The 24,279-nt window shown below is 39.0% G+C and overlaps 1 protein-coding gene across 5 annotated transcripts in view; it reads right to left on the bottom strand.

Moving 5' to 3' along the window:
* Positions 1-3,841: 3,841 nt before the first annotated feature.
* DISP1 (dispatched RND transporter family member 1) overlaps positions 3,842-24,279 on the bottom strand; it is a 71,044-nt gene continuing 50,606 nt past the window's right edge. For all 5 annotated transcript variants that reach the window (XM_058165478.1, XM_058165481.1, XM_058165482.1 and 2 more), the window contains exons 3-8: positions 21,966-21,995; positions 17,027-17,150; positions 15,809-15,936; positions 14,976-15,073; positions 13,713-13,810; positions 3,842-7,454 (exon numbers count right to left, since the gene is read on the bottom strand). In XM_058165478.1, coding sequence (XP_058021461.1) covers positions 3,846-7,454; positions 13,713-13,810; positions 14,976-15,073; positions 15,809-15,936; positions 17,027-17,150; positions 21,966-21,995 — 4,087 coding nt within the window. In that variant the 3' untranslated portion in view covers positions 3,842-3,845. The remainder of the gene's footprint in view (positions 7,455-13,712; positions 13,811-14,975; positions 15,074-15,808; positions 15,937-17,026; positions 17,151-21,965; positions 21,996-24,279) is intronic.

Here is a 24,279-nt window from a genome sequence, read left to right as displayed (position 1 = left end):
ATCAGACTGTTTTGAATGATTATGATGTATTATTCTTGATTGTTTTGGGGAAGTTAGGAATTGATGATTGTAGGGTATAATTAAGTTGGGATGAAAATTTTTAGCATATGTTTGTTTTATTTTAACTATACCTTGTGCCCGTTCCGGGAAGTCGGGGGGGGGGAGGGGGGTTGTGAAGGGAGGGGAGAGGAGGGGGGGAAAGGGGAAAAAAAATTTTGTAAAACTTTTTGAATAAAAAAAAAATAATGCTATGAATTTTTTTTAAAGTCAATTAAATAAAAAAAAAGGAAAGTGCTTCAGTATCGGACAAAACCCCTACCGCCCACCATGAAAGCTGGAACGCCCACTATTGGGCGGTAGGGACCAGGTTGACTACCACTGCACTAGAGCAAAGGGAAGCCCAACTTCAAATACTAGAGGAGAACTGACCAGAATAATTTGGCAGAACATTCACCTTCTTTCTATTCCAAATAACATTGGTAGGTGCTATTCCTACCTACTTTATTTTGGAATGGAAAAATGGAATAAAAAGGGGTGGCAGTATTGTTTTTAGGAATAAACTGTACTTTTGAGTAAACAGTTTGTGTTTCTGGTGTGTTGATTTATGGGATTAAATATATTTTAGTTTTGCAATACATTTCAGGAGACATTAAAGAAATATTTTGGCAGAGATTCTTAAGATTTCAACCGCAATGTTAATTCCGAAGTTTGAAAGAAAGGAACATGTTCCTGTCTTTGTTTGGTAGCCAAGGATCAGGGTAATTTAATTTTATAAATATACATTACATCAGAGTTTTGTATCTAAGACTAATGACAGGGATCAGTTCCTTTCCCACATTCAGAACCACAGGCCAGAAAAAGAATTCAAAAATATTTTCAATAAAGGTAGAAATAAAGGAAAAATAGGAGAATCTCCCCAAAACTGGTCAGATATTGATGTATCCTCTAGTACCTATTTTCCACTTTTCTGCCGCTTTGGGTGGGCTGAATGCCTTGCTCTGCTATGGAGAATGAATCTTCTAAGCCCAATATACCATCTTCCTAAGTGGTGCCAGCATATTCTACAGTGAGAAAAATGAATAGAATGAGTTTTTACATCCAGAGAACCCTTGTCATTGCTGGGCACTAATTTTGGACATCCTTCTTGCTAAAAGATGGGTCAATTGAGGATAAGAATGAAGCTTATAAATTTTAATAATGGATAAAAAAAAGAGAACTATATGACAGCTCTACCAAAGTCTCCCAGGGAGATGAAGCTCAACCAAGGTGGCTGAGCTTCCAATGGGATGGGTCATTATTGTTTACATTGTGGACTATTTTGGTATAGGCCTTGATAGGCCTATAGATCAAACTGGTGAGACTTTGCAGCTTAAGTGGAGTTGTCAGAAAAGAAATTAGAAAAGCATCTGAAACTTAGAGCTCCTCTGTTCTCAGATAGATTTTGCTGGGTCACTGATCTTTCTCTACTTGGGTTTTGGCACTGAAGCAGAAGGAAAGGAGGATCACTTTCTGGACTTATTGAAAAACTGGATTCCCCTTGGGCATAAATATTAAGTCTAGATCAGGTGTCAGCAACCTGTGGCTCTGGAGCCACATGTGGCTCTTTCACCTCTCTGCTGCGGCTCCCTGGCACTCAAAATATATGTCACAAACACCAATGTGCATGTTGTGGCTCCAGCCCCACCCGGGCCTGGCCCCCTGCCAGAAAGTGACTCAGAGAGTGAGGGGGAAGGGCCGTCAGGGCTCCCTTCTGCAGGGCCAGCCTCTCTGGCTCAGCTCCAGGAGCCAGAGGCAGGCCAGGTAGAGGAGGTGATGAGGCCTCTGTCTCCTGTATCTCCCCCCGCCCAGGAAATGCTTCCAGACCCAGCTGTGACAATCAGCCCTGGTTAGATCCCAGTTTTCGTAGATAAGAGAGATGGAAACAACAGAAGCAGGGGCGGGGCAGGCCTAGAAAGTGCTGAGTCACGGAGCCACACCCCACAGGGTATAAAGGCAGGAGGGGCTGCTATAGTACTTTGTGATGCACAAATCAACTGACTGGAGAACACTTGAGCTGAACTATCTGACTGAGCATTTGGCCTGAATTGCTGTTTGCGCCTGACTTCCTGGTTGCTCCGGTAACGAGCTCTGCAACAGCGGCATCAAGGAGATAAAAGAAACCCTTGGCAGACCAACGCTGGTTTGCTGCCAGAGCTGATAGTTGCTGTGGACTAAATTGCTGGCTAATTGAGTCAGTTCACATGCCTCCCAGACTGAGGTGGGGGACAGAACAGTGCGACACCCGCCAGCACACGATTTATTGAGCTTTTCAACTCCCGGTAGGCCAACCATGGATAAATCCAAGAAAAGAAAAGTTTCAGAAGAAAACAAAAGTTTAATTCAACTACATATGCTAGTTTTGTGGCAGCTCAACAAATAGTCAGGCAAGGGAAGGGTTTTGTGGTTCCCGGTGTTTTCTTTTCTGTGGGAAACAGGTCCAAATGGCTCTTCGAGTGTTTAAGGTTGCAGACCCCTGGTCTAGGTGTAGAATAATGATGTTGGGGGCTAAATGGATGATTCATTCAAAATCTAGAAAGGGATATATGTTAGGACTGGAGTACTGCACTAGCTGGAGGTCCCATAATGGATACCAGTAAAGTTTAGACTTTGTAGAGAAGCTTTTCTTAGGACTCTCATAGTAAAGATAAGCCAAAACATGTTTGTTGCTCCCCAGTGTTAGGTCCAAGCAGAGCTAAAAACCCTGCATGCATAGAATTTTATCCTTATAAATTCACCTATAGGAACACTGTCTCTCTCTCTCTCTGTGTGTGTGTGTGTGTGTGTGTGTATGGTTTTTTTAGATGAAGGCTGACCACGTTAGCTTATACCGGTATAAGCAAATAACACTCTGCAGGATGCTTGAACTATGGAATTGCTTTCATGTCCTAGTTATATTCAGTGACCAGCATCTCCATCACAGGTTTCCCATCATCCAAAATTCTCCAATGAACATGGAATTCTGGAGATGGTTAAATGTTTCTGAAGGTCCCTGGTGGCAGCTCTGGCCTTAGAAATTTCCTGTGGATAGGTATATTGAGAAGATACCCTCAGGCACCTGGGAGACTGGAGCATAGGACTTCTACAATGTTGGCTAACCAATAATGGCTTCTTTGCCACCTCTGCATGTGGCAAAGTTACTAGTCACAGAGAACATGTCTGCTGACAATGGTTCTTGACACCAAGTCCATGGGGGATGGATTAGATTCATTTAGGCCTATTCTTGCAGGCATTCCTGGGCAGTTGTGGAAAATCTGTTATCTGGAAAAACCTGGTGGATTCACAATCTGGCTATTAGTCTTTTTTCTTATTTAAAGGCAATTTTTCCCTTCTTTCCCCAGCCCGCAATTGATTTCTGAGTGGAACATCTAGATTATATGCCACGTAAATGTTTTTATCCACTCAGTGACAGAACTTTTGCCTTACAATGTTGCGCAAATTGCCATTCCATACAGCAAATAATGGGATGGGAATTGGCAAGATATGGAATGGCATTGCTTCCCCTTTCTCATTTGCCTCATGAAAGTGCCCTGGCTAGAGAACTTCCCAGGTATTTCCTGCCTTTTGCCTCTCTTGTGGGTATGAACAATCAGAGGAGCATGCTGATGAATCTAGTATCATCTTCATCTTCTAAGTTCCAGAAAAGGGCGTTTTAAAGGCCATCCAATGCTCACATGCTTTGGGTATCTACACAATCTGGATTAAACATGAGCTGATTTTCCAAAAGGAAAAGTCTAATGTACTTCACACTTTGGAATAATGTTTAATATTTTTAAACAGGAACAAAAAAAATGCAAAGCTTAGATTTATTAAAGTGTTTTTATTAGCAAGTTTTCACTGGAAAGTTCATGGTGGGCTAATAGAGTAGGCACATGGGCTTCAGTGTTTGGCACATGACATTCAACAGAATTGCACTTTCTTGTTATTGTTCGGCTACAATACTCTAAATTTTCAGAGCAAGACTCAGGATCAGCCTCTACTGTAACATTTTCTAAATGCTTCTGCTCATTTTGATTCTTTACTTCTATCCTTGGAGCAGTTTGGGGCAAACTCTGGGCACCCTCCATTTGAGCTTGCTTGTTTGGCTTAGATGCAGAAGTTTTATTTTCATTCTCATTCACTTCAGTGATAGCTTTGTCTCCTTTGGATCTGTAGTTACTACACTGCCCTATCTGATGGTTAGACAATCTTTGTTCTGTTTCAGAGAGACATTTTGTAAGCAATCCAGAACTTTTGCAGCGAGAGGAGGATGAACCTATTTCATTTGAAAGAACTGCTGAGCTCTCTTCAGTGTCAGGAAGACTGTGGGGCTGAAAATGAGGCACTGAGTGGAGGAAAACATTTGGGGGAAGAGAATTTTGAAGCAAGGGTCTTTGGAACCTGCCCTGTAGACAACCACAGTGGAGAAGATGCTGGACGGTATTCACATAACCATCAGAAGAATGAAGCAAGGCACTGATGGGAACTAGGGAGTTCTGGACTTGTATGTTCCCAGATGAATGAGAGCAGCAATAGCATGTTTCATTTCTATGTTGATGCAAATGGGAGCATTTCATGTCTGTATGCTGCTGTGGCTCTAAACAATGACATTGTTCGTTTTGACTCCACAAATGGCAAGTGGGATCCTGCTCAACCAAAGATGACATTGCTGAACCTGATTCATGCTTAGTGTTTACATTCAGTTCTGTGTTGTATGTGGAGTGATGAGCATGTGGGTTTGACAGCCTGCCATTGATGAGCTCAGGGCAAATGTGCATTTCTTCACAGGTTCTCTTCTCCACTGCAGTATCATTGCTGGTGCAGCCTGCTAATGGCTGTAATTCATAGTGTTCATGTTCTTCTTCTACATCTGCTTTCTGAGGTCTTGAATCGAACTGGTATTTACTGGCAGACTGCTTTTTAGTTTGTTCTCCATCTCCTTGGCCTCCTGACAATGCCTGGGAGAAAGCACCACACTGTAGTCTTTTAGGCAGAGGAATCTGGCCGAATGTTCCTTGGGGTCCCAGACAGCGGCACATACATTGGAAAAAGAAGGTTGCAAATGCCCAACTAATGCACATTATGAGCATCATAAAGGTGCCAAGCTGTGTATAGGCTAAAACCGTAGACGGCATCATCATTGCTCCAGCTACAAATGTAGTCAATGCAGCCATAGCAATTGCTGAGCCCATGCGGCTTAGAGAAAATATGACTTTCCCTTCTCGATCGGGATCTGGAGCCAAGCGGTAAGCAACGCCATAATGGACAGCAAAGTCCACAGATAAGCCAACTGCCACAGAAATGGTAACAGACTCCAAGACGTTTAGCTCCCAACCCAGGAGAACCAGGGATCCAACTGTGACAAAAATAGTTCCTGCTATTGAGACTATTGCATAGAGACTTATTATTATATTCCATGTGGTAAGCAGCATTACACTGAATGCAACAGTGACAGAAAGACCCATGGCAATTAAAGTACCATCAGAGAGACTATCTTGGAGATCATAAAATTCTAGATTACTCACAAACCAGCCACCACTTAAACCTTCCGGAGCAGAAACGAGCTCCTCTGAAATCCAGGTGTCCACCTCTTGATAGAATGTGTGCATCTTCTCATACGCCAAGGTGAAAAGATAGGTGCTTTGGAACTCTAGTACCACTGCTCTGATGGTATCATTTATATCAAAGCGAGGGCCAGGAGTTTTGCTATCTAAATGGTAGCCTGTGCTTCTTTCAAGTTCCATGATGGCCCTTTTGATGCATAACTCAAAGACCTCCTGCTTGTAGGGGAAGCTACAGTGGCTACAACAGGGATAAAGAGCTGGCTCATCACAGTCCTGATTTTCCATCCACTGCTTAAATGTCTCAATAAAGCAGCTCGTGAAATCTTGCTCTTCTGTTTGGTAATAAAATGTCTGATTCCTCAGTTTCTGACAAAACTTTAAAATCCAGAGCTGTGAATCTGGGCTTGCAATATTGAAAGTACTGTCCAGCTTCAGCTTGCCTTTGCTTTTAGGATTTAAAGGATCCCCGTTATCCTCAGGAGAGACCCCCCAGATAATAGTGATGGGCATGTGAAGCTCCTCTCCATGATGGACCCGTTCAAACATGAAAAGCTTCTTGAATTCAGCATCATAGCGCTCAAAAGGATGGGAAGACCGGAACACTTGAAACTCGGCTAGTTCCAAAGACGGCAGCTTCATCTTTGGATTTATACACACAATATATGCTCCCCCAACTGTTAAGGCTAGGAACCAGACCAACCAAATATATCGAAATTTTATCACAATGCATGGCAACACTTTTTCAAAAAATATCCTAGATGCTTCTGAGATTGCAAAAAATACTTTACGGACCACTTGGCCTAGCACTGTCCAGCAGCTTTTGCTATTATATACTCTTGCCTGTGGTTTTACAAAGCAACTAAAAATATTGAGGAGATACCGTTCGTGTAAGACCACAACTGCGGGCAACCATGTCACCATTAGGATATAATTCACTAAAATGGCAGTGCCAGCATAAACACCAAAACATCTGATTGCTGTAATGTTGCTGACATAATTAGCATAGAAGGCAGCAGCAGTAGTAAAACTAGTAACAAACATGGAAAGGGCCGCATGTTGCAAAGTGATGCTCATGGTTTCCGAAGTGGCAGCATGCGACTTGTCAAATTTTGTGTAGCTCCACACATCACATAAGACAAACGCATCATCGGCTCCAATACCCACAAGAATAATCAGTGCAGTAAGGTTCATAAAGGGGAAAAACTCAAAATTAAATACAACCCGATAGAGAAAGTAAGAAACAATTAAGGAGCTAATGATTGCAAACATGGTCATCAGTGTGATAAACAAGGACTTGGTATAGAAGCACATCACTAATAGAACAATCACTATGGCTATAGCAGGATACACAGTATCCATTAATAGATAGTCCTGGAATAAGCTGTGCTTTATTCCAAACTCAATCCCTGTGATGATGGTGATTCCATCAGATGAGTTCCAGTTCTCAAAATTATCTAAATAGATATTCATCATACTGTCTCCCTTTTCAGTAGGTAGAAAAAGCATACTATATTTTAAAGCTGGTAAGCTGTGGTCCAAGGTCTTTGGGCTTAGAAAATCTTTGTCCAGTATATAGTGAAGTATCTGGTAAACAGCATTGTACTTGGTACATTTGCGTGGCACATTTGTACACTTGAGCTGGTCTTTCCTTCTGGCTGCCGAATCCCAGCAATCTGGCCCCAGGGTCCCATTATAATAATATTTGGCACATGTGCGGAGCAGCTTCAAAGTATGAGAAACATCTCTCTCCACTATTTTTTGACAAGATGATCTGTTATTTAAAATGGCAATATAATTGCCTAATGTCCAGCTGGGACAGCACGAAGCAGCAGTAGTCCTCTGGCAGAGATCCCCAAACTGAGCATGGGATCGTATCTGTGGGAAGAAGAAAACAGAGTTATAACTGAATGCCAATATTAAATGACCAGTAGTGGTGTTACATGGAGATACCATCATGTACTTATAACTACCTGTGTTGTTGCTGCTTGTTCCCTAGACTAATTATTCTCTAGACCAATTGTAGTTTCTGAATTGTCTTTAAGGCAGCCCCATGTAGAGTATGTTGCGATATTCCAAACAGGAAATAATCAAGTTATAAGCGATGAACAGCAGGGCATCACAATCCAGGAATGGGTGCAATTGGCACACAAGATGAAGTTGTGCAAAGGCCCTCTTGGCCATGGCTCCTCCATCCTCAAGGAAGAGTTTTGTCCGGGGGAGTGAAACCCCATCCAGTGTGGAAGGGTGGAAGTCACTGGATCTAAACATCTCAGCCACCTATTCTTGCTTGGATTAAGTCTGTTCACGCCTACAATCTCCAGACACTGGGATAAATCCTTGATGGGCCCTGCAATCGTGTGATTGCCTTTTGCAATCTTCCTTGCCACTTCTCCAGAAAGTCAGTGGGGAAGCCATCAGGGAAGGCTGCAAGCTGCTACTGGCTGCCAAGAAGATTCCCTCTGGTTGCTGGTGGATGGCTGAAAAAAGTCTGTCCTGAAATCCAAGCAGGATTTTAGCACAGACCAAGAGGTGCTTGTAGCCAGCCTCTAGTAAGCAGAACAAGTCCTCTGTCTCTGGCTGCAAATGCTCCATGCCAAAATCCTTGGATTTTAGGATGGACATTTTTCAATCAAATCCCATAGAAAAGAAGACAAGATGTTTAGATCAGTTTATACAGATCTGTCCTTCAGGTATAATGAAGAAGTATATTGACTAATTATGCTTATCCAAAAGCAAACTTCATTTGGGGGTTGAACCAACTCTCTTCATTTTATTTTATGAAGAAATATCAGAATGATATGAACATAGCAGACAAAACCGATTATAGTTTCTAGTGCACAAAACCAAGAACAGGCTATAATGCTTTCAGGATGTCTGGAGGCTGGGCTCACAGTTTATGTAAAATTTGTAGCTGTCAAACTCTAGAGACAATTCAGACAAATTTGCCCAAATTATAGCCAATATGCAGAAACCTCTCAGCCTTTGAAATGGGCATTCATGCCATTTTCTATTCTCAATCTTGCAGGGAAAAGCTCTAGAGAGGATCCTCTGCCTAGTTAAGTAACTCCTCCATTTGTTTCAAGGTCAGTACTGTCAGTATTGTTTCTACCCAGGTCAACAGGCTGAAGATCAACTTGATCAAATGGGACTCTTCTACTAAACTGTAGATCTTCAAACATGGCAAGAAGTAGAGTATGCACCATTCCCCACTTGTCCTTTACTAAGAAAGACATCATAGGGCATTCCTGGGGCCAACTCATGAGCACTGAAATGTGCACAAAAATGGGAGAAACAACTTCGATAGACATAAAAATCTTTCTACAAAAATTATTTAGAAGGCTACAGCATTCCATTAATTGGGCTGACATTGATATATTATATAATGGAATTTTAATATATTTCTTTCATATTAACCAAATTTCCCTTCCTGTTGGAATGCGTAACAAAAAGGCAATATTGATATAGTCTGTATACTTCCCAAAACTACTAGCAGTTTTATTTATATTGATTGTACATCTGCTTAAGCCTTTCTAAGCCAAGTGTATTTCAATAAATACACTTGCAAACCTTGCTTCTCAACTGCAATTCTTTGATAGCATGTTCATACATACATAAACAAGATTTTGAGTAACCCTGCCTGGATATTATAACAGATTTAGTATGGCTTTATTATTGTTAAACAAATTTAGAACAAGAAATCACCTCACATTCCAAGAAGAAAAGGATAAGTTAGTGTTGATTGTTTCCAGATAAAAATATCAATCAAGCTTAGCAGAAAAAAAAAATGAGCAACCTAATAAAAACAAAGTACTGGAATACTATGTTCTTATTTTTCATGACAGAGCTCATTTATAAGAAATACACAGCATGTAAGCCCTGTAGGGTCACCCAGACAACAGAGGAAAAGAAGATTATGTGCTTCAATTATTCAAATTCAGGCTGAGATGATACTCTATCTGCTATTCTTCAGCACATTAGAGCAGGGGTGTCCAAACTTGGTCCCTTTAAGACTTTTGGACTTCAACTCCCAGAGTCCCTCAGCCAGCAAAGCTGGCTGAGGAACTCTGGGAGTTGAAGTCCAAAAGTCTTAAAGGGACCAAGTTTGGACACCCCTGCATTAGAGGCTGCCCATCTTTGCTGCTAAAGTCACCTTCACTGAAGATAAAGATGGATTAGCTGCTCATACTTGGAAGATCAGACTTAGCCTGGAACTTATCAAATGCCTTCTAAAAACAGCCTTTAGAAAAGATGGCCAGGGTCTATTTTATTGCTTGATCAAAAGGCATTTGCACAAGCTGGGCTTGAAGTATCAGCAGGACGTTTTCCACTTGTCTGGGAACTTCTAAAGAAAACACAGCACTCATATTATTTGGAAATGTTTTTTCAGATTTCTTATTCATACCACATGGATTTGCTTAGCAAAGAAAACTTGTGTACTGCAGAGAGCTTTGAGGGTACTGTAAATCTAGAGCACATATTCCTCTCATATGTGAATTATGCACCCATGTCTCCCAAAACCCTCTCAATATTTTCTTGTAAGTGAATCAGAAGAGAAGATTCATAATGGCAGGCCTCCCATCTTTCTAGAAGACTTCTGTCGACCATTTTATTCTGTTGCCCTTTGGGCTAATCCTGTTATCCCTAACCTGAAAAAATATTTCAAACTGGGTAGGGTGTTTTAAATAGTAGGTAATATTCAATTCCTAATTAGCCATACGTGAATCAGTTGCAGGCTACAAGCCTCAGAACAAGAAAACCAGATGGCTGGAGTTGATACAGCATGCCCAAGACAATTTGTGCTTAAATATTTATTAGTTAATAAATTGCTTAACAATTTAGCTTTTTTTCTTCTCTCTTACAGTCACGTTGGGAATGCATAATTAAAATTCCCTTTAACAGAGGAAAGAGAAAAACCCTTAAAATAGCCTTAAAGTTGAAGCCAGTCAAACCATTACAGCAATTCAACTTGCTTTGACTGTAACAGACAGCAGTGACTTCAGTACAGAAAAAACTCAAACCTCTGTGCACTAAGAGTATGCATTGAAAGGAGATATGGACTCCAGCCAAGAAGACCTTCTTCTAACAAAGATCAAAGATTAACGAAGACCTACATTTCTTATTATTATACAAATGGCAGCAATTAAAAAAACCAGAAGTTTGCAGTTTAGCATAGCAGTTTTCTAAACTTAACATCCAGTCAAAGAGACCATAACACTTCAATATGATTTAGACACTATAGAAAAGATAATAAACAAAATGAAGTGAGCCTTTTAGAACCATACATTTTTCTAAAAGGAAGTCATATATCTTCATATGTGAGCAATATGGCTACTTTACATAGAGATAAATCATCTTAACAGCTGTCACCTGGCATGTAATTCAGTTGAGACCTTTCTGGAAACTTTATTAAAACCACAATAACAACCAATATTTTTAAATATTTCCAAAATAATTGTCTATAGTATAATTGATATCAATATAATATAAAATGTAATATGAAATATCTTATTTCAAAAATAGAAAGTTAAGAAGGTGGTGAGAACATTTTTATAACATTTTAAATTAACGTACACTGTAATCAATGACTGTGAAAGAATTGACTGAACATAGCAACTAATCTGTGAACTCATGGATGATTATGAAAAATCTGGGACAAATAAAAATTGTATCTCTTACCCACTGATTCCTTCATCTAGAACCATGAAATGAAATATTAATTACCTCTCCAACATCTTAATTGGCTTCTTTTCTTGTAAGTGAATCAGAAGAGAAGATTCATAATGGCAGGCCTCCCATCTTTCTAGAAGACTTCTGTCTACCATTTTATTCTGTTGCCCTTTGGGCTAATCCTGTTATCCCTAACCTGAAAAAATATTTCAAACTGGGTAGGGTGTTTTAAATAGTAGGTAATATTCAATTCCTAATTAGCCATACGTGAATCAGTTGCAGGCTACAAGCCTCAGAACAAGAAAACCAGATGGCTGGAGTTGATACAGCATGCCCAAGACAATTTGTGCTTAAATATTTATTAGTTATTTATTAGTTAATAAATTGCTTAACAATTTAGCTTTTTTCTTCTCTCTTACAGTCAGGTTGGGAATGCATAATTAAAATTCCCTTTAACAGAGGAAAGAGAAAAACCCTTAAAATAGCCTTAAATTGGCTTAATTTAAGCTGGCTTAAATTGGGATTTTAATGTTTAAATTTATTAATTTTAAACGGGGTTTTCTTAGTATGGTAAATTTTAATCATTGGGCTAATTTAAAATAAGTTTTTTAAATCGTATTTTAAACTTGTATATTGTATTGTCGGTTTTATTATGCCTGTACACCGCCCTGAGTCCTTCGGGAGAAGGGCGGTATAAAAATCAAATAAAAAAAAAAAATAAATAAATAAATAAAATAAAGTTGAAGCCAGTCAAACCATTACAGCAATTCAACTTGCTTTGACTGTAACAGACAGCAGTGACTTCAGTACAGAAAAAACTCAAACCTCTGTGCACTAAGAGTATGCATTGAAAGGAGATATGGACTCCAGCCAAGAAGACCTTCTTCTAACAAAGATCAAAGATTAACGAAGACCTACATTTCTTATTATTATACAAATGGCAGCAATTAAAAAAACCAGAAGTTTGCAGTTTAGCATAGCAGTTTTCTAAACTTAACATCCAGTCAAAGAGACCATAACACTTCAATATGATTTAGACACTATAGAAAAGATAATAAACAAAATGAAGTGAGCCTTTTAGAACCATACATTTTTCTAAAAGGAAGTCATATATCTTCATATGTGAGCAATATGGCTACTTTACATAGAGATAAATCATCTTAACAGCTGTCACCTGGCATGTAATTCAGTTGAGACCTTTCTGGAAACTTTATTAAAACCACAATAACAACCAATATTTTTAAATATTTCCAAAGTAATTGTCTATAGTATAATTGATATTAATATAATATAAAATGTAATATGAAATATCTTATTTCAAAAATAGAAAGTTAAGAAGGAGGTGAGAACATTTTAATAACATTTTAATTAACGTACACTGTAATCAATGACTGTGAAAGAATTGACTGAAATAGCAACTAATCTGTGAACTCATGGATGATTATGAAAAATCTGGGACAAATAAAAATTGTATCTCTTACCCACTGATTCCTTCCTCTAGAACCATGAAATGAAATATTAATTACCTCTCCAACATCTTAATTGGCTTCTTTTCTTGCACTGTCGACATAATACCATAATCATCTTTTTTTTTCTTCCCCACAAATTCTGCCAACATCCCTAAATTGCTTGCTGAGAATTAGCAAACAGGGGCTCCTTGTCAAAGCATACTAGTCACTGTGCTCCCAAGGAGTGTCAGACTCCGACATCATCCCAAATACATACACATGAACGCTAGTCTTTCATTTTGACACAGATCCTGCATCAGTTAAGGGCATTAGTTAAAACCAGACCTCAGTCTCAGCTATGGGCAAAGTTAACATCTACCACATGGCAAAAGAACTCATGACGTCCCTGAAACAGCCTGTTACTTTTTACGTTCTGGTTTCTTCGGGGAATTTTTAAAAAGCTGCAACTATTTGGATGATGGAAAACATTTTCTCCTGCTCAGAACCAATCAATCAAGACCAGACTGTCTTTTTTCATCTCTGGGTACAAAGAAAACTTTCCTTTCTCAGAGCATAGATGCATATTTGTATATGCAAATCAATTACTATGCATATATTTGAGTTCTTATTACCAACCATTTAGATGTAGCCAATCAGCAAGAGAATCACGCTGAATTATGCAGATGAATTATTTTAAAAGGCAAAGAAGTATTTTCTGGCTGAGTTTTGGGGAAGAGATGACAAGGTGGAGAGGAGTGAAATCCTGCTTTGAAAACCTGAACTAATTCTTGTTCCTACATCAGCTTTGCCCCCAAACAAACTCTGGAGAATCTATCCCAAAAGAAACGGATGGCATCGTTGGGACTGAAAAGGGTCTGCAAAGAAATATCAGGCAGTAGCATTATATGCTTGCCAGCAGCTTACTCTGCAGCATGTCAGCAGCTGAGTAATGATTAAGACAAGAGGTCAACATTTCAAATGTACATTCCACCACATTGAAGTTAACACTTTTACCTACCCGCATATTTTCCACATTGCACATTGACTTTATGGCTGGTAAATTCCACAAGTCATCTCCACTTGCTGATGCAAACACCACTCGGGAGTAACGATCACCTGAAATTGTGATTAATATATCGTGAAGATCACAGATACCACAGAACTCTGGAATTCAATGCAACGGGGCAGATAGAGCGGGTCTCGGCTAGCTCAGCCACAGTTGTGCCAGATGCCGTGAAAAGAAACAAGCCAACTCGGTTTTCTTTTCCACCCGTGACTTTGTTTATTGGGTCTGCTACAAACCGGGTCTCAGTAATAGTCGAGGTCTCTCTGTACAAAGTCAGCGCTGAGAGCTTCTGCCTCTCAGCCCCTTTTAAACATCCCGCGCCACTAGCACCCCGCCCCTGGCTGAACTGCTCAGTCGATTGGATGTCTAGCTGCTCTCTCCTTCTTCGTCCGATGGCCTCCGCTGCCACGTCGCCAGATCCCAGAACTGAGGCAGCTCTTTGCGACACTCAAGCCTCATCTCCCGCTATCCCGGTCGCCAGTGTGATGATCCCCTCCTCATCCTTCCCAAACGCAGATCCCTACACCACTCGAATGAGTCCTCAATAATTCGTCTTTCTGGATCTTTGATTAGAGGCTGCTCCCATGATCCAGATCCCCGTAGCATCATGTGTCGAGCTGGAGTTGGGCTCGACAGTGGGCCACAGGACCTCTGAGTAGTAACCAATTTTTAGGCTAATGTAACTTGTATGAAACTAAAATGAAGGGAGAGCATCATGTCCCGTCCCCCCCCCCCCGCTAAAATTATTTTTCTAAAACATTCTCTATACTTTGACAGGAGAATGAATGCATATAAATGCAACCAATCTCCTGTTTATTTCTAACAACCACGAGCAACGTTGTTTCTTCCAGTAGTCCAAATGTTATAAAAGAAAGTGGAACTCTATCATTTTTGTCCCACTTATAATAGAAAAGGAAAGGCAAAAGATCTTAGGGGTGACGGAGGCCATTTAGACCAATCTCCTGCTTGGTGCAGGGATCCAAAGTAAAGTGTCCTCAGCAGATGGTTGCCACTGCACAAATGGTATTATTACAATCTTAATACTGAAATGCATTTAGCTTAGTCCATAGAAGTCAGCATTCTTTTTCTCAGACAGAAAAGACCAATTCCTGGGAAATGAAAAATTGCAAATAAAGAGATTTATTCAGTAAAATTCGTCATGCTTGCGAATATAAAGCCAATTTTATTTTACAGCTGAAATATTAATCAACTCACTTGGGATGTCACAGAAAAAGCTGTCCTTCTGGAAATTCCAATCAGCCTCCCTCTTTTCTCTTTCATAGTGATCGTCAGACCATCTGCCATCTCGATGACTATCGAGAACAATTTTTGAAAGAGATAAATTTCAAATTGTCATTTTTATTCCAACAATACATAGATTTCTAAATCAGAGAAAAGCAACCAAACAAAATGCAGACTGAAGAGTTCTGGAAAGCTGTCAAACTGGAGGAGTTAGCCTAAATCAAAAGATAAAACACTAATGTAGGTTGCATTCAAACTTATTATAAAATGGAATGCATACTCATTCGACTATGATAAAATTTCAAAGAAAAAGTTGACAATTATATGAGAAATGCAGAAACATTACAAAATGGCAAAAACAGAGTACCAAAGGATTAATGCTAATGACAGGCACACTTAAAAATTATAACACATAATCACCCAATCACAGACAAAAAGTCACAAAGTTTGCAGACTTTTGCAACCTACGGTAATTGTTTATTAGGGTTGTGCAAAGCTTCAGATTTGAATATTAACACAGAATTCCCTGCTATGTAACCTTGCCTGTTTTCAGGATCAGATAGTTTAAGTAATCAGAAACAGATGCTGCACTTTTGCTTCTGCATGTTCCAAAGCATCTCTTCTGCAAAATCCTATTATTAACTTACAAATAAAAGAGCCAGATGTAAAATGCAAATGCTGTTTATTTTGGGGGCAGGCAGGAAAACTTTTTATTAAACATTTGTTATTCAAACATTTGAAAGACTGGTTATTTCAATAAGTGGCACCTAGCACCAATAGCTGAAAATTTGATTGAAAGCCTTTACCTCTTAGCCTGCTCATCTGCATATTTAAATGGATAGTTTGCTAAAGTCGCTTTGTAGCCTGTATTTTTCACCATGTTATTCCAAGTGACCAGTCTCTGCCCAATAGCAGTTCCTCTTGGTTCAAAACCCTGCAGCAGAATATTTATGAATTTTTTTAATGTATGCCATTCTTTCACTGAACAGGCGGACAGAAATTAAAATGGAAGAATTTTATTAAAAAATTCTTTTCTACAAATAGCACTTAAATTGGTTCATATTCTGATGACAAAATGACACAAGTTGAAACATAGCCTTCCAAGGCTTGACTTAGCCAGCATCCCCATTTTACTATGCATCCCAATTCTCAAGAGCCAATGGCAGCAAATAAAGAGAGGAGACATATTTGAACCCAAGTAAAAAAACATTAAGACAGTAATATCAGGACAGCAATTTATACTATGTGTTAACTGCTTTCAGATAAATATGACAAACTGTCTTCTTGGAAAGAAAGAGGAAAATATACGGCTAACTACATCTTCCAAATAATATGCTTGCAAATAACAAGCAATTTGTTTCCAGTTTACTGAGTCACCCAACACAATGTATAGAAGACTTTTGACCAATATCACTATCACCGCCTTCTGATCTGCAGGGGCAGCCATCATGCATAGAGTATATGCATGAAGCCTACTCTATGTTCTAAGACCTAACTGGAGATGGGTTCCAGTTACAGGAAAGCCTCTGCTGAATGGCAAACTCTTATGATAGCATCCATTAATGTTTGGGTGAAAAGGCAAATCAGACATATTGTAGAGAAAACTGTTCACCACTCACATAATGCCTGAATAGAACAACGATTATCTAACGTAATCTTCTATTTATTGAGTTACTATTTAAGCTATCTGGGGTTGCTGTACTGTATTGTACTGATGTACAGTATTTCTATTGTAAATAAGCTGAAATCTCTTAGAGGTATTGCTGGAAGAGGATTCTTCTAGTGTTTGCTCTTTAAGAAAATATTCAGCAGCTACACCCATATAGCTGAAGACATCTGGCCTCAAGCACTTTATAAATATTCAGATGTGGGGTCTGGATTTGGACACATCTGCATTTGAAAGCAATACAATATGTTCACCCATAATTTACCACAGCTCTCTATTTATCATTATTTTGGGGGTGGGGATTGGAGGATGTGCCAACACAATGCTTTGACAGCAGAAGATAGTAAAGTTTACTCACCAATAAAGGATCAGAGAAGTCTGGAAGATCTGGGACTAGAATTCCAACTAATGCACACACCACAATTAACACAGTACACATGCCTAAAACCACCACAGGCCAGTCTGCTATTAGAGCTGCATAGCTAGAACAAAATGGAAAACAAACATGAATAGGAGAAAGGTGCTAGCAGAGAAAAAGAAATCAGGACACAGGAGGTTCATTTATACTTTTTCTTTTAATGACTAAGATGGTTTTAAAAATTATAATCTGTCACCTCCAACACATCCAGCATAACCAACACTTTCTCTCCCTTCCCCAAACAAATTCAAGAGTTAAATAGCTTCTTTCTTTCTAATATCAGCAATATAGTGATCCAATATTACTTTCCAATCAATAAAAAACAGATCTGCCACCCATTTCTTCCTTCTTCAGCATTTCTTCTTACAAGAATGTTTAAAACAGTTGATATAGATTTGTCCTTCAGGTATAATGAAAAAGAATAGATTAATTTTTTTCTCCTTTCTTTTCTGCTGCAATCTATTCACTATATGTTTGGCTTGAAGGACACTAATGGTAATTGGTATATAATTAAGTTGAATCATTTGGCACATGTGATTCAGAAAAGCCATGCCATTTCAAATGCAAGCACTCTATTAGATTAAAGACCCACTACTGATTTATTTTTTAACCACTAGCCTATATATTTGGTCTGGTCAGAATGTTTCCAAATTCATCTCTTTAAACACTATGCAATATTAAAGCAAGAATTCATTGTTTCTGCAAAAGTTATAACCAGAGCATATAAAACATTTGCTAGATCAATTCTAGAATATAGCTCACCTGTTTGGAACCCTCACCATATCTCTGACATCAATACAATTGAACCTGTCCAGAAATATTTTACAAGAAGAGTTCTCCATTCCTCTGTAAACAACAAAATACCTTATCCCACTAGACTTGAAATCCTAGGCTTAGAAAACTTGGAACTCCGTCGCCTTCGACAAGACCTAAGTTTAACTCATAGAATCATCTATTGTAATGTCCTTCCTGTTAAAGACTACTTCAGCTTTAATTGCAATAATAGATAGATTTAAACTTAATGTCAACCGCTTTAATCTAGATTGCAGAAAATATGACTTCTGTAACAGAATCATCAGTGTTTGGAATACTTTACCTGACTCTGTGGTTTCTTCCCATAATCCTAAAAGCTTTATCCTAAAACTTTCTACTATTGACCTCACCCCATTCCTAAGAGGACCATAAGGGGCGTGCATAAGCGCACAAACGTGCCTACCGTTCCTGTCCTATTGTTTTTCTTTTCTTCTTCCTATATATATATATGCTTATACCTCCTAATATTTACTCATCTACAGTGGGGTAAAAAAGTATTTAGTCAGCCACCAGTTGTGCAAGTTCTCCCACTGAAAAAAAAAAGAGGGGCCTGTAATTGTCATCATAGGTATACCTCAACTAGGAGAGACAACTTGAGAAAACACATCCAGAAAATCACATTGTCTGATTTGTAACTAATTTATTTGCAAATTATGGTGGAAAATAAGTATTTGGTCAATATCAAAAGTTCATCTCAATACTTTGTTATATTAAAGCAAGAATTCATTGTTTCTGCAAAAGTTATAACCAGAGCATATAAAACATTTGCTAGATCAATTCTAGAATATAGCTCACCTGTTTGGAACCCTCACCATATCTCTGACATCAATACAATTGAACCTGTCCAGAAATATTTTACAAGAAGAGTTCTCCATTCCTCTGTAAACAACAAAATACCTTATCCCACTAGACTTGAAATCCTAGGCTTAGAAAACTTGGAACTCCGTCGCCTTCGACAAGACCTAAGTTTAACTCATAGAATGTCCTTCCTGTTAAAGACTACTTCAACTTTAATTGCAATAATAGATAGATTTAAACTTAATGTCAACCGCTTTAATCTAGATTGCAGAAAATATGACTTCTGTAACAGAATCATCAGTGTTTGGAATACTTTACCTGACTGTGGTTTCTTCCCATAATCCTAAAAGCTTTATCCTAAAACTTTCTACTATTGACCTCACCCCATTCCTAAGAGGACCATAAGGGGAGTGCATAAGCGCACAAACGTGCCTACCGTTCCTGTCCTATTGTTTTTCTTTTCTTCTTCCTATATATATATATGCTTATACCTCCTAATATTTACTCATATACAGTGGGGTAAAAAAGTATTTAGTCAGCCACCAGTTGTGCAAGTTCTCCCACTGAAAAAAAAAGAGGGGCCTGTAATTGTCATCATAGGTATACCTCAACTAGGAGAGACAACTTGAGAAAACACATCCAGAAAATCACATTGTCTGATTTGTAACTAATTTATTTGCAAATTATGGTGGAAAATAAGTATTTGGTCAATATCAAAAGTTCATCTCTATACTTTGTTATATATCCTTTGTTGGCAATTACAGAGGTCAAACGTTTTCTGTACGTCTTCACAAGGTTTTCACACACTGTTGCTGGTATGTCGGCCCATTCCTCCATGCAGATCTCCTCTAGAGCAGTGATGTTTTGGGGCTGTCGCTGGGCAACACGGACTTTCAACTCCCTCCAAAGGTTTTCTATGGGGTTGAGATCTGGTGACTGGCTAGGCCACTCCAGGACCTTGAAATGCTTCTAACGGAGCCACTCCTTCGTTGCCCAGGCAGTGTGTTTAGGATCATTGTCATGCTGAAAGACCCAGCCAGGTTTCATCTTCAATGCCCTTGCTGATGGAAGGAGGTTTGCACTCAAAATCTCACGATACATGGCCCCATTCATTCTTTCCTTTACACAGATCAGTCGTCCTGGTCCCTTTGCAGAGAAACAGCCCCACAGCATGATGTTGCCACCCCCATGCTTCACAATAGGTATGGTGTTCTTTGGGTGCAACTCAGCATTCTCTCTCCTCCAAACACGACGAGTTGAGTTTCTACCAAACAGTTCTACTTTGGTTTCATCTGACCATATGACATTCTCCCAATCCTCTTCTGCATCATCCAAATGCTCTCTAGCAAACTTCAGATGGGTCCGGACATGTACTGGCTTAAGCAGGGGGACATGTCTGGCACTGCAGGATCTGAATCCCTGGCGGTGTAGTGTGTTACTGATGGTAGCCTTTGTTACGTTGGTCCCAGCTCTCTGCAGGTCATTCACTAAGTCCCCCTGTGTGGTTCTGGGATATTTGCTCACCGTTCTTGTGATCATTTTGACCCCACGGGGTGAGATCTTGCATGGAGCCCCAGATCGAGGGAGATTATGAGTGGTCTTATATGTCTTCCATTTTCTAATTATTCCTCCCACAGTTGATTTCTTCACACCAAGCTGCTTGCCTGTTGCAGATTCAGTCTTCCCAGCCTGGTGCAGGTCTACAATTTTGTTTCTGGTGTCCTTTGACAGCTCTTTGGTCTTCACTATAGTGGAGTTTGGAGTGTGACTGTTTGAGGTTGTGGACAGGTGTCTTTGATACTGATAACAAGTTCAAACAGGTACCATTAATACAGGTAATGAGTGGAGAACAGAGGAGCCTCTTAAAGTAGAAGTTACAGGTCTGTGAGAGCCAGAAATCTTGCTTGTTTGTTGGTGACCAAATACTTATTTTCCACCATAATTTGCAAATAAATTCGTTACAAATCAGACAATGTGATTTTCTGGATGTGTTTTCTCATGTTGTCTCTCCTAGTTGAGGTATACCTATGATGACAATTACAGGCCCCTCTCATCTTTTTCAGTGGGAGAACTTGCACAACTGGTGGCTGACTAAATACTTTTTTACCCCACTGTATATGTTTATATACTATATAACCTTTCTGTATGATACTTACATATATTGTTGTGACAAAATAAATAAATAAATACATAAATGAAGGCACACAAAGGGTTCCATGAAAAGAAATACTATGGATCTATTCTAAAACAAAACAGCATGTCACCCATCTGCATTGGTGGTGGTATATTTCAGCCTTCAATCAACAAATTGAAGAAGACCAGCAAACCAAAGCTTATCAGTAGCTTAATTGATAATGTGTTTGACATCTCAGAAAGTTTGTTAAGTAACTACTGGAAATTAGAGAGGTAAAAAGGATTTTATCCAGTTAGTTTTTTCCAGAAAAGTGAGTATAAAAATCCTTTCTTGTTTTGGAAGAAAAGAAGAGCCCCTGAAAAGCCCATCACGGATCATTCTAGGACTTTATGGTCCATTATCTTGGTGGCCTATTTCCTCTTTCTCTTGGGATATGAAATCAAGAGAAGGATGGAGGAACACTACGGTGTTTCCCCGAAAATAAGACCCTATCTTACGTTTTTTTTTGAACCCTGAAATAAGAGCTTGGCCTTATTGCCATGTGCTCAAAAGCCCGATTGGGCTTATTATCAGGGGATGTCTTATTTGAGGGGAAACAGGGTACTCCCCCCCCAAATTTATAAACCACCTGAATCTGGATGATTTTAGATAACTTTAAGGAGGGGGCGGGAGGAAGCCTGAAGGTCCAAGTTAGATTGTTAAGCTCTATGTTATAAAAAAGGATATTTAACTGAATTGAATCCAAGAAAATTTGAGCTGTTGATCAAAATATGTTTCCCAATTGTCGGAGGACTTTGTGGGGGGGTGGGGGAAAGAAAGCATTTCAACTCAAGTAGGAAGGGGATGTCAACTCAAATAGGAAGGGGATGCTTCTGAGGTTTCATACATGAACCTTAACATGGGAATTGGCTCCAGTGCACACCAGCTGCCTGGCAGCACACGGGTATCCCAGCTGCCTCTGGATTTCCAGAGGCCTGGCAGCACAAAGAAACCATACAGCTCATTCACTGGGGCCACCTGTTCTAAATAAAATGAAACTTTCTTTATCCCTTCCGTTCAGATGACATCACCAATAATTTTTAATGCTGATAAGTGCACCCAAAAGAAATACATTAACTGGAAATGGGTTCTTACCTTTTTGGCAACGTTACTGCTCTGGCTGGCCTGAAAATTAAACACAAACTTATTTTAGAGGGAGAAGTTCTGCCAGCACTCAAATTTTCTTTTCCTGCCTACTTATTTAGATCAGCATTTCCCAGTTTTCAAATGTTTGGTATAACTTCCATCATCTCCAGCCAGAACACTCACATTTTTCCTTTTTTTCTGAGGGAAGAAAATCACACAGAATTCTTGATCAGTTGTTCTGTGAAGCACATCCATCCAACTCTTATTTATGCCTTGAAATCCTATTCTTAATTGCCTTCCTTTCATCCTATTTATTAACATATTTTGCACACACATAGGCACATTTAATTCGGGGGTTAAGTGCATAATTATTTTTTCTGTAGAAGACCTGAGGATGTGTTCTGACCAATTTGCTCCAAATAAACGAGGGAGGGATCTCACTCTTTTTTTTTTAAAGAAGGTCTTGCTTTCCAAAATCTGATCAGATCATAGACCCTCTAAAGAAAAGCTGCAAGCCCTTTAACAATATCAAATAAATGGAAACATCAAAGATAGTAAATTAAGTCATTGCTTCAGAAAGAACACAATCTTTTAAGAGATGACTGGCTTTTAACATCACTTTTCTAAACTTCTATTTCCCCCCCCCCCCCCCGCAAAAAAGATCTTCTAGAGAGTTCTCAGAAAATGGCATGCTGAATGGTGGGGCATTTTCTTCTCCCTGCCAACAAACTGCTGATTTTGCTGCCAACACTGGTTTTTGGGCAGCAAGCTCTCCGGATTTGAATTGGAGTAATGTTAATGACCCTCAAAAATCCCAGACTGTACTTGTACTTGCCTGGAGATAGAAATCTGAAGGATTTCAGTTCTCGGTAAAAGCGACATGAGTGGTTGGGTCTCCATCTTTTCCTGCAACTGCTTGGATTTTTAAGTGCACCTTCTGTTTTTAACATCACTTTTGATTACTAGCCTGGCTGGATGCTAACTTACCTTATATCCTTTTGCTTGCCTGCAATCATAAACTTTTACTGTTTTATTTCGGTGCTTCAAAATACTTCCTCTTTCACTGCAGTGGGTGTGAAGGTTCTTTTTCTTTGAAGTGAAAATGATTCAATCAGATCTATGCTGGATTTTTACTTTAAGGATTTTGTATTTTACTAGTTTTCTTAAAAGAACTCTGTTGCTCCATTTTATAATTTTTTTTCTCCATCTACTCTGTTGTGGAAGTTTTTAATCTCAGCTTCTTTGTGCCTCCATTGTTATTGAGTATCCATTTTCCAGGCTCCAGACTCCAGGCATGGGTTGACTTTTCTCTTGTACCTCTATAGACTGAGTTTAAACTGAAGAGACCCCCTCTATCGAAGCTCCAGTTTCGACACAGTCTTGAGCTCAGTCAGACTTGTGGAAGAAAAGCTCTTAAGGTTTTTCTTCTAAAACTTGATCATGAGGGCAAAGCAACAATAAATTAAGGACTTGTAATGTTATATATCCTTCATAATGCCTCCCCTCAAAGACAGATGGGACTCAGAAGTTTTAACGTTACAGCCTTCTTGGTGGAAACTTTTTGGGGGGGGGAAGTTTGCTAACTTAAAAGTTTTAAATGAAAAACTGGATAAATGTTTGATGAATTTGTAATAATCGTAAATCATCCTAAAGAACACTTCAAGACACAGGCAACAGTAGCTAAATCAGTTATGCAATTGGATGGACTGAAAGTTAATTTGCTGTTAACAGATTTAAAAGAAAAGGTGCTTTGTTTGAAAACTTATATTTGTTAGAGGAGGCTGAAAGGGGAATTAATGAACTTGACTTTTTCAGAAAAGCTTGATGGAGTTTGTGAAATGGAGACATGATATGCAATTAGAGGATGGCTGTCACAATATATTAAGTCCCATTTTGTGGGAAGATTTATTGAACAAGTATTAGGGAGATATTCTCAATGAAGACCTTCTTTTTTTGAGGGTGAGAAGCAGTTGTTTGGAACCATTCCATTCATAATTTTAAAGAAAAGCAATAATGATGAACTGGGAGTTATTTTTATGATCAAGAACCAATCCTGGTATATGATTTTGAATGGATCAGAAACAAGTGAGTTTTCGAGAGAATAGAAGCCGATTGTGGACCTTCCGTGAATTAAATCTAACAACAGATTTATTAATAGAGGGCTTTGAAGTTTAGCTTTCTGGTTAGAATTCCCTGTCAACTGGATTTTTTTTCCCTTAGTAGATAGATGGTAGGTCAAATTGGTTGATTGATAATAGATTTCTTCAATTGTGCTATTTTAATGTTATATAACAATTTTGCAAATATAGATGTAGAAATTTAG

This window comes from Ahaetulla prasina, chromosome 1 (genome assembly GCF_028640845.1).
Source record: "Ahaetulla prasina isolate Xishuangbanna chromosome 1, ASM2864084v1, whole genome shotgun sequence".
NCBI lineage: Eukaryota > Metazoa > Chordata > Lepidosauria > Squamata > Colubridae > Ahaetulla > Ahaetulla prasina.
Note: the sequence above shows the minus strand (reverse complement) of the source record. Positions and strands in the feature narration are given on the sequence as shown.